General features: G+C 65.0%; 1 protein-coding gene across 3 annotated transcripts; it reads left to right on the forward strand.

Moving 5' to 3' along the window:
- Nucleotides 1-624: 624 nt before the first annotated feature.
- Nucleotides 625-9,758, forward strand: TTYH2 (tweety family member 2). 3 transcript variants are annotated; one of them, XM_074889041.1, is made up of 15 exons: nucleotides 625-817; nucleotides 1,412-1,584; nucleotides 2,972-3,083; nucleotides 3,518-3,738; nucleotides 3,829-3,924; nucleotides 4,017-4,089; nucleotides 4,197-4,266; nucleotides 4,408-4,463; nucleotides 4,571-4,663; nucleotides 4,757-4,849; nucleotides 4,938-5,080; nucleotides 5,180-5,365; nucleotides 5,485-5,563; nucleotides 6,049-6,061; nucleotides 7,841-9,758. In XM_074889041.1, exons 1-15 carry the CDS (start codon nucleotides 689-691, stop codon nucleotides 7,882-7,884), a joined length of 1,581 nt encoding a protein of 526 aa, XP_074745142.1. In that variant the 5' UTR covers nucleotides 625-688; the 3' UTR covers nucleotides 7,885-9,758. The 3 variants fall into 3 exon arrangements, with proteins under 3 accessions (XP_074745142.1, XP_074745141.1, XP_074745144.1); XM_074889040.1 differs by lacking the exon at nucleotides 6,049-6,061; XM_074889043.1 differs by lacking the exons at nucleotides 4,571-4,663; nucleotides 6,049-6,061.
- The last annotated feature ends 907 nt before the right edge of the window (nucleotides 9,759-10,665 follow it).

Raw genomic sequence — 10,665 nt, forward strand, 5'->3', positions numbered from 1 at the left:
CAGCGCCTTATGGGGGGGAGATAGGGGTGTGGTGCCCCTACAACAGGGAAAGGATGGGGATGTGGTGCCCCTATAGCAGGAAATATGGGGGTGCAGTGCCTTATAGGGGGGGAGATGGGGGTGTGGTGCCCCCACAGCAGGGAAGGGATGGGGCTGCGTTCCCCCTATAGCAGGGGGGAGATTGGGGGTGCGGTGCCCCTATAGCGGGGGGAGATTGGGGTGCTGTGCCCCTATAGCAGGGAGTAGGGGGGTGTAGTGCTCTATAGGGAGGAGATGGGGGTGCGGTGCCCCCACAGCAGGGAATATGGGTGTGCGTTCCCTCTATAGCAGGGGGGAGATGGGGAGCAGTGCCCCTGTAGCAGGAAATATGGGGGTGTGGTGCCCCTATAGGGGAGGAGACGGGGGTGCGGTGCCCCCACAGCAGGGAAGGGATGGGGGTGTGGTTCCCCCTGTAGCAGGACCCAGGGGGTGCGGGGCCCTGGAGCCGTCCCCCCGAGCTGTGTTGGGGTGCGGGGCACCCAGGCCACGCTCCCCGATTCCCGGGGAGGGCGGGCGAGGGGGCGTGGTCAGGGGGAGGGGGCGTGGCCAGGGGAGGGGGCGTGGCGTGGGCCGAGCCCCGCGGCGTGGCGGCGCGGCGCCCCCCGCCATCGCCGGCCGCGGCCCCGGCCCCGCCGCCCCCGGCCCCGCCATGCCGCCCGCCCGTGCCGACTACCTGCCTCCGTGGTGGGCGGCCTGGCTGCACGGGCTACCGCACCGCGGCCTCCGCCTCCAGCCCGTGCCCGCCGCCTTCCGACCGCGGGACCCCGACTACCAGCAGGTACCGACCCCGGGAAACTGCCCCCCCCCCCCGCCCCGCTCCTCTCCGGGACCCGAGAATACGGAGCCCCCCCCCGGGCAGGGGTCCCGTTTACCGGCGGGGCTCCCCCCCTCCCTTTCTCCCCGCCTTGCCATGGCCCCTTTCATCCGGCGCCAGCTCTGATCTCACGGCCGCACAAAGCTCCCTTCTTCCCCGGGGAGGGGGATGCGGGGCCCCCCCGCCGGGCCAGCCGGCACCGGCACCCTCCGCCGGAGCCCCCCCGCCCAGCCCTTAGGGAGTGGGGGGGGGTCACCCCTCGTTTTGGCGCTGCCAGCACCCACCGCAGCATCCCAGGGCATGGACTGCTGTGACCCCGAAATGGGGGAGAAGGTTTTTGGGGGGGGGGGGGGGGGGATGCAGTGCTTGGTGCCCCCTCGAAGGGGCTGCTGCACCCCGGCCCCTGCCACCCGCAGCCTGGGGGCCCTGCATGGGGTGGGGGGGACATTTCCTCTTTCCCCGTGTGATCGTCCCGTGGGGCGCTGGACGTGGCCGCATCCTGCCCGCCGCCGGCACGTGATGGCCACAGCCGCTGACTGTCCCCTCTCTCCTTCCCAGTCGCTGCTTTTCCTGGGCTTGGTGGCCGCCGTCTGCCTCGGCCTCAACCTCCTCTTCCTCACCGTCTACCTGATCTGCCTGTGCTGCTGCAAGAGGGACCAGGAGCCCGAGACCAAGCGGCCCCACTCGTGCTGTGTCACCTGGATGGCCGTCACCGCCGGGCTCATCTGCTGGTGAGGACAGGGATGGGGACCCCGTGCTGTCCCCCCGCCCCCATCAACGAAGGAGCTCGACTCTCCGGCCATGAGTTGCTTTAATTAGTTCTGTGCAATTAAATCCCTGCCTTCTATCCGCGCAGCCGCTGATGCTGGGGCAGCCCCGGGGACCGGCCGCGGGGCTCAGACCCATCCCCATCCCCGTTCCCGCCGCGGCTGTTCCGCCATCCCGGTTAATCCCGGGCGGGAGCGGGGCCGGGTCGCTAATCCCAGCCCGGAGCAGATGGCGAGCGGCAGCGTGACCCAGCTGCCAGGTCCCGCACACACCCGGCCTTAATTGTGACCGCAGCAATTAGGCGAGGGGACGCATCTTTACCCAGCAGCGCTCTGGTGGCTTTCCAAGCCCGTCTCAATTTTTGGCAGCCCGTGGCTGGGAGAACCCCCCGCCAACCAGCCCATGTGTCCCCCCCCCGGCAGGCCTGGCCGAGGAGGGGGACGGGATGGGACACGGGGGCCCTTTCGCTGCCCAGCCGCGACCCGCTCACCAGACAAAGGGGCTGGTTTTGCCTGGGCGGAGCGAGATGGCTGCCTGCCTGTTGTACGGAGCAGGGAAGTGGCACTAATGAGCTTGGCTGCTCCCCCCGGGACCCCCCCGCCGGGTCCTCCCGCTCCTCCAGCCTCAGGGCACCCCACGAAGCCATGACGGAAGGGCCGGGGCGGCAGGCGATGGTTCTGCAGCTCCCTGGGGGCTTTGAAACCCCCCCAATAGCCACACTGAGCCTGTCCGCGGCCGTTAAAGGCCTAATCGTGGCGAATGAGCCGGTGTCTGTCGGTTTTATTGGTGTCTGCGTGGGGAGGGAGGGAGCACTGCGTGCACTGGCCATGTACGGGCCGGGGCACATCCCTCCTCGGAGCCGGCTCTGACCCCGCTGGCGCAGCGGGTGCTGGGGAGCACCAAAGTGGCCACCGTGAGCTCGCCACGGGGCCTGGAACGGCCGCAGCACAGCCCCCAGCTCGCCACCCGCCTCCCCTCTGGGACTGAGCCCAGGAGCAGGTTTATTCGGGAGCAGCATCACTCCCAGCAGATTCCCCTAATCTGCTTTGCCCGGCCCCTCCGCTCTCAATCTCTCAGGGTTTGACAGAAGGAGCTTCAAATCCACCGTGGAGCAGCTCTGGGCTCGGGTGTCCCCAGGCCCCGTGGGGAGCAGGTCCCCATCACGGTGCTGTCCCTGTCCCATCTGCTTTGGCTCTGCCCTGCCAGCAGCGGGGTGTCCCCCAAAACTGCGATGCTCCAGGGACCGTCCCCTGTCCCACCGGCGTCCTCACATCCTCGCTGGCCCCGAGGCAAAATGTCGGGGTGAGCTTTTCCCTCCTCTTTAACTGGGGGTCCCCTCTCTGCCCGCAGCGCGGCCATCGGCATCGGCTTCTACGGGAACAGCGAGACCAACGACGGGGTGTACCAGCTGCTCTACGCCCTGGACCACGCCAACCACACCCTGACCAGCATCGACTCGCTGGTAGGGCCACGGGGAAGGCTCCCCCCCATCCGACCCCCTCCGTGTCCCCCCAGGTCACATCGATCCCCCCATCCTGGGTTTGGTTAAAACATGGAGAGGGGGGGAGGCATCCAGCTGGAGGGACCCAGGCGTCCTGCGCTGCTGGCAGAGCCCTGCCTCCTCCGGCTGAGCCCCCGGGGGGGTGACGTCACCCTGCAAAATAGGGTCTTTGTGGCCAGAAAGGGCCGGGGGGGACCATGGCGGGACCGTCCTGGGGGATGGATCCAGCTCAAGCAGAGGGTCGATGTTGGGGGGGTGGGGGGTGCTCTCCCGGAGGGTCAGCGGCTGGCGGCCGGGGCGAATGGCTCCTCCGGGAGCGGGGCTGATGGCAGGGAAGCCCCCGGTGCTGTGCTGGGGTGTGGGGGGGAGGGACTGACCGTTCCACCATCCCCCAGGTAGCGGGCACCACGCTGCAGATGCGGGTGGGCCTGGAGCAGCACCTGGGGCGGCTGAGCGAGCTGCTGGCCTCGCGGGGGGATTACCTGCAGACCCTCAAGTTCATGCAGCAGTTGGCCGGCAGCATCGTCCTCCAGCTCTCGGGGTTGCCCGTCTGGGGGGGAGCCAGCGCCGACCTCACCGCGCTGGCCAGCCACGTCGCCTACGTCGAGTATTACCGGTGAGCGGGACCACGGCGCGGGGCTGCCGGAGCGTCTCCCGGCAGGGTGGGGAGGTGGGCGCGCGTGACGGAGCCTTCCTCTGCACTCAGGTGGTTGGCTTACCTCCTCTTCTTCATCCTCGTCCTCACCGTCTGCCTCCTGGCCTGCCTGGGGCTGGCCAAGCGCTCCCGCTGCCTCCTCACCACGTGAGTACCCCGCGGCCGGACTCGGGGGTGCCGGAGGCGCCGCGGGCGGCAGGGCCGGACCCCGGGCGTGCTGACCCCTCCTCTCGCCGCAGGATGCTGTGCTGCGGGCTGCTGACACTCATCCTCAGCTGGGCCTCCATGGCCGTGGACACGGCGGCGGCGGTGGTGAGCGGGGCCGAGCGGCGGTACCGGCTGTGCCGGGGCCGAGCCGAGGGCTGAGGGAACCCGTCCCGGCCTTCCCAGCCCCAACGATGCCCCTTTTGTCCTCGCAGGGCACCAGCGACTTCTGCGTGGCCCCGGACAAGTTCATCATGAACCAGACGGAGAGCGACATCAGTGCGGGTGAGAGCCGGCTGTGGGGTGGAGACGTGCTGGGGCAGGACCCCAGTGCTCCCCCAAAACCTGCCTGGGGGGCCGGTGCTTTCCGCTGCCGTTCTGCCCCCCCTGGGACACTCATACCGACGTCTCCCGTTCGCTTTGCAGAGGTGGTTCACTACTACCTGTACTGTGACCAGAGCCTGAGCAACCCCTTCCAGCAGGTATGGGGGAGCTGGGCACCCCGATTCATGCTGCTGGGGGTGCAGGGGGTGTCCCGGGGGGGGGTGCTTGGGCAGCTCTGTGACCGCTCCCCACTCCCCCCTCGCAGGCTCTCACCGTCTTCCAGCGCTCGCTCACCACCATGCAGATCCAGATCCAGGGCCTGATACAGTTCGCGCTGCCCCTCTTCCCGACAGCTGAGGTGCGGGGTGGGGGGAGCTGGGAGCCTATGCGCCCCCCTCTTATGCTCCCCATCCTGCCCAGCGCTGCCCTGACCCCCCCGTTTCTCCCACAGAAGGATCTGCTGGGGGTCCAGCAGCTCCTCAACTCCTCAGAGACCAGCCTGCACCAGCTCACGGCCATGCTGGACTGCCGGGGGCTGCACAAGGTGAGGGGTGTCGGGGGGGGACACACACAGCTCCCGGGGTCACCCCGTCACTGCCACCAGCCCTGCCCTGCCCCATCTCCCGTTGCAGGACTACCTGGACGCCCTCATCGGCATCTGCTACGACGGGGTGGAGGGTTTGCTTTACCTGGTCCTTTTCTCCTTGCTGGTGGCCGCTGCCTTCTCCACCATCATCTGCGCCACGCCGCGGGCCTGGAAACACTTCACTGGCAGGTGGGTCTTCACCGGGGGGTGGCGGGGGGGACACGGGGCTGCGTGTGTGGCACGAGCTGGGCCGGAGAGGGGGTCAGCACCACTGTCTTGTCCCTGTAGAGACCGGGACTACGATGACATGGATGAAGAAGACCCCTTCAACCCGCAGGCACGTCGCATCGCCACCCACAACCCAGCCCGGGGGCAGCTCCGCAGCTTCTGCAGCTACAGCAGCAGCCTGGGCAGCCAGAGCAGCCTGCACCCCCCGGCGCAGACCATCTCCAACGCCCCCGTCTCCGAGTACATGTGAGACCCCCCCACCCGCCGCCTCAGGGATGGAGACCCCCCCCCACTGGGGGTACAGGGTGATGGGGACGGGGGGATCTCACTGTGCCCCCCCGCTCTGACGGGTTCTCCCCCTCCAGGAACCAAGCCGTGCTCTTCGGTGGAAACCCGCGCTACGAGAACGTCCCCCTGATCGGCAGAGGCTCTCCTCCCCCCACGGTACGATGGACAGCCGAGGCCAAGTCCTTCTTGTGACCCCCTGTGGGCTGGGCGGGGGGGGGGGTGTTAGCCAGGTGGCAACCAGCCCCTCTGCTTCACCAGAAAGCCACTCGCCCAGGGCGAGGTCTGCTGGGGTGAGGATGGGGTGAGCTCAGCCCCCTCCTCCTGCCCTTGCAGAGGACGTGCCCGATCTGCGAGCGCATCCCTCCTGCCCGTCTTTGCTAACCCAGTTCCCAGCCAGCCCGCAGAGGCTGCGGGGAGAGGTCACCCACCACGTGCTCGGGGGAGACCAAAATAGTCTTCCCTTCCGCTGCTCTTCTCTGCTTTATTTCTTATTTATTCTGACTTTCAAAGGACGCCTGTCACAGTCACCCGTGCATGTTTACATTTCCCTGCTGTTTGGTTAAACCCACCCTGTCTGTTAATGCCTGCTTTATTTCTTTTCTTTTTTTTTTTTTTTTTGCATCAATTATTTTGGAGCTAAGTTGCCCATCAAGAGTAAGTTCAGCCGCTTCCTTCTCCCTCCTCATCCCGGGGCAGCAGCTGGGTTCCTGTCCTTCTTCCCCCTCCTTGGTGCCTCCCTCCATCCCCTTTCCCATGGGGCTGGTTTGATTTTGGGGAGAGCGTGGAGGGCTCGGGAGGGACGGGGCCTCATTTTATCCCCAGGTACAAGAGGATTTGCAGTTCCCGTGTGTTGGGAGTGGAAATAGTCCCCATCTCCAGCCCCTTCTCGGCGCAGTTTTTCCCCCTCCTTTTCTGACAGCGTTTAATCTGCTTCGATGCCTCTCTCTGAAGCAGTAATACCCCCCGGCTGCCCCCCACGGGCACGACGGTGGCACCGTGGTGGGGTCGGGGACACGGCTCCGGGCACGCTGCCGGGGCAGGGACACCGTGTGCTGGCCTAAACCGGGGAAGATTTTTGCCATCAGGTGAAAGCGCGGAGCCACGCCAGCGCGGGAGGCTGTAATCCGATTGCACAGACCTGGCAGCTGGCGAGCCTCTTCCCCGGGGCGGGGATGAGCGAGCGGGGGGATTCATTGCAGCACTTCTCCCCGCCCTGAATGGTCTAATTTAACCAGGATTCAGATCCCCGAGGAAGGACTTTCACAGTCTAAAATAACAAACTCGGGAATAATCTTCCTTAATGCCTGGCTGGGGTGTCCCTCCCTCCTGCAAAATGCTGGAGAAATTTAATTCTGCAATGTTGCTGGGGCGTGGGGGGGGCTGGAGGTTTTGCCTCTGCCCTGGGTTCGTTGCTACCCCCTTCCCAGTGTGGTAGGGGCCCCGAGCCCTGACCGGGGAGCCCCGGGGGGTTCAGCCCACAGCGGTTGCCGGCGCAGGCACCCGGTGAGCCTGGGGTAAGGTTTGTGCATGGACAGGGAAGATCAGGGGTCAAAACCCATCTCCGCTGCCACAGAGACCTGGCCCCGAGTTCTCCCACTAAACCCCATCCTGCTGCCCGTGCCAGCGGAGGGCGGCGAGCTCAAGCCCCCTTGGGATCAGATGCATCCAGACTCGGTGCTTGGGGCTGAATTTGCTGCCTGGCTCGAGTCAGGAAGGTGGAGGATGAACCTGGCAGTGCGGAAGGGGGCAGAGCAGAGCCTGAGGCCACTTGAAGTGTCTTGGCTGGGGGGTCTCTTCTCTTCCAGCCCTTGAAGAGGCTGTGACCAGGATCTGGCCCCCTTACCCATGGCAGCCTGGCAGATTAATTGGGGGTTGACACAAATGGGAAGGAATCCCATACGAGGAGCAGCTGAGGGAACTGGGGGGGTTTAGTCTGGAGGAGGCTGAGGGGAGACCTCCTGGCCCTCTGCAACTCCCTGAAAGGAGGGTGCAGAGAGGGGGGATGAGTCTCTTGAGCCAAGGAACCAGCGCCAGGACAAGAGGGAATGGCCTCAAGCTGCGCCAGGGCAGGGTCAGACTGGCTCTTAGGAAGGATTTCTTTGCAGAAGGGGTTGTTGGGCGTTGGAATGGGCTGCCCAGGGCAGGGGGGGAGTCCCCATCCCTGGAGGGGTTGAAGAGTCGGGTTGAGCCAGCGCTGAGGGATCTGGTGGAGTTGGGAACGGTCAGGGTGAGGTTCCTGGTTGGACTGGAGGAGCTTCAAGGGCTTTTCCAACCCAGATGATTCTGTGAATCTTCCCTCTCCATCCTTGAGCTTTCTCTGGCGGCTCAGTGGCGTGTGGCAGTGGAGGGGTTGGGTTGGACGTGGCTGGCGGGGGCTTGGTGGGGCATGCCATGGTTTGGGGGTGCGCTGACCCCCGTCTCCTCTCCCCGCAGTACTCCCCGAGCATGCGAGCCACTTATCTATCCGTCACCGATGAGCACGTCAGGCACCACAGCACCGAGTTCCCGGCCTAACGCGCTCACCCCGAGCAGCTCGCGGGAGGAGAAAATGCTGCCGGCGTTTCTGTAATGGAAACCAAAGACACCTGGAGAAGACACGGTGGAAAGCCCAGCGGCAGCAGCGGCCAGAGGACGAGCCCCGGCACCGTGCCCCACTCCTCTCCCCCTCAGCAGCTTCTGCTCGGTCTCAAGTCTTCCTGCCTTACGGCTGACAGCAACTCCGGGACCGAACGCCGGCCGGTGCCACAGCCGGGCTCCTGGTGTGCCGGGAAGACCAGAGACACTTCATGCCTCCACGTCGGCTTCTCCTTTCCCTCCCTGTCTGCACCAGCTCGGGGATGTTTTATGCCACGGAAGGGAGACTCCTCCAGCTCCCTCTGCCTGGAGCGCAAAGCCTGGGACCACGGGCTGCCCCCCAGCACCAGCCCCTCGCGGAGGGGTCCGGGGCCGCGGCTTCTTCGCTCCCGTAGCAATGCAGTACCAACCACTAGTGATGCCAGCCCCTTCCCGACGCCCACGGGTGGCTTTGCCACCCGCCAACGGTGACACCGGCTGATTCCCTTTGCCACCTTCCCTTGCCGGCTCCCGGTGCCCCCCTCGCTGTCCCCCCCCTTCAGCTGGAGCTGCTTGACCCTGGGTTTGGAGGCTGTAGAATTAGGGATGTTTTGGCCTTGCTGGTTTTCCTTTGCTTTGTTCCTGGGTTTTACGAGTTCTCTGCAGGGCAGAGGCGCAGTTCGCCTCGCTGCCTGTGTTCCAGCATGGTTTTACTGCAGTGCATGTTGGTAGCAGGTTTTTGGCTGGTTTGTAGGCTCTTTTTTGGCGATTCAGCTCCCCAGGGTGGGTGGGCCGGCAGCATGGGCTGGGACAGGCTCCCCTCATCTGCCGGACAGCCCTGGGGTCACTGCGAATCCCCTGGGAGAGGGTTAGGGACCACTCAGACATCCCTGGAGCAGGATACGTTCCCAGGGAGAGGGAGGGCATGGTCCTGCAGCCGTGCCTGGCTTGCCCAGCATTGCCAGGGCTTCAGGCTAAGCAGCCTTGGGGGCTGAGGGGCCAGAGGGAATGAGCATGAGCTGAACTGGATCCTTTGTGGCTGCTCCAGGAACCTCGGGAAGGTGCAAGCAAAGGCCCCTCCCCACGGCAGCACCTCGCTCGCCAAGGACAGGGAGAGCCCCTGCTCCATCGCCGCACCCCAGACCTCCCAGTCCAAAGGGCGCGGGACAGGGTGATCGGTGTTTTCCTGCCCACTCACCCTTCTGGTCCCTCTCCCCCACCCAGGGCGAGTTCAGCTCTCGTAACCACGTTTGGCACCATGACGGTGTCTTAGCTGGGGCGGGGTTTGCTCTCGGGCTCTTCCTCACTGCGAAGGCTGTATCCGCGCCATGGGAGGGCCAAAGCTTTACCCTGTCTGATTGCAATCAGCAGCCGCCTCCTGTGCTGCTGCTGGTGGTTATCCATCCCTTCTTCCCTGCTTTGGCTAACAGTGCTGCAGCCGGGCAGACCCCCAGGGTGGCCAGGCTGTCCCCCTCGGGCGAGCCGGGGGGGGGTCTTACTTGATAGCAGTGACTCACTGTGTCTTTTAAAGATAATGTGTACATACCCTTCGGTCCCTTAATGCCATCTGTCTGTGTTACGTGTGACTAGCATTACTTGCTGTTGGAAACTTCCAGGGCATTTCTATTTTTTTTTTTTTTTTCAGCTTTTAATGTTTCGATGTAACAGTACTGGTAGAAGAGCTGTTTTTAAAACGCATGTGAACTAACCTCATTAGGACTCCTTCTAGGAGCTGGAGTCCGGCCTGATTTGTATGTGCCCTCTGGGGAAAAGACAATAAACACTTGTACTAAACTCATCTCCTCCCCGCGGGTGTCTGTGGGCTGACCTGCATCGCTGCTGCTCGGGTTGTTCCACCCCTCCCCATGTGCCAGTTCTGCCTGGACTCTTCATGCCCAGCGCAAACGCCTCGCTGGGAGCATTTCTTTACAGTCAAAGCGGTTTTTAAGTGGGGTTAAACCCCGTGGCTGCAGCTTGGACTGGTTTTGGCTGCGGCAGTGGTGGGGAGGGTGGCTGGAAGCATTTCAGGTGTGTCGGTGCTGGGGAGCGGGGGGGACACACGGGATTTGGGGCTGCAGCGTGCGTGGACGCGCGTCCTCGGTGCAAAGGCAGGGACGGCTGCTGCTGGGGCTGAAGGTGGCCGCAGGGCCCCTGGGTGCGCTGCGCCTTGGGAAGGGTGTCGAGATCTGGTTCTCGTGCTCCTTTCCCAGCACAGAGCGAGCCGGAATGCGGGGTTTGGGTGACACGGAGCGATGTGGGTGTGTGGGGAGCAGCGCTGGCTCCTGGTGCCAGCCCCCGGGTGGGCGCGGGGCGAGGCGCCGGAGCCCACAGGGCCCAGGTCTCTGCAGCAATGGCCTGGGAACCCGGCCTGCTGCTGCAGGAATGGCGCAGCTTTCCCTCCTGGCCCAGGGAAGCAGCGAGGGTGGCCCCGCCATGGGGCTGGGCTCGTATTGCTGGGGCTGGAGGGACCAGGGTACGGTCCAGTCCCCACACACAGAGATGGGGCCCAGCCTGGTTTCCAACGCCCACAGTCGGGGCGTGGGGCTGGAGCTGGCAGCAGAGCCAGTGCTAATTGCACCCTGTGCTAATTGCACCCTCAGTGCCCTGTGCTAATTGCACACACACCCCCCCCCTTCATTAGCCACGTTTTCCCCTCCCAACATGGCGGCAAGCGGCGGCCATCACGTGACACCACCTTCTTGCCC

Source organism: Strix uralensis, chromosome 19 (genome assembly GCF_047716275.1).
Source record: "Strix uralensis isolate ZFMK-TIS-50842 chromosome 19, bStrUra1, whole genome shotgun sequence".
NCBI classification, from domain to species: Eukaryota; Metazoa; Chordata; class Aves; order Strigiformes; family Strigidae; genus Strix; species Strix uralensis.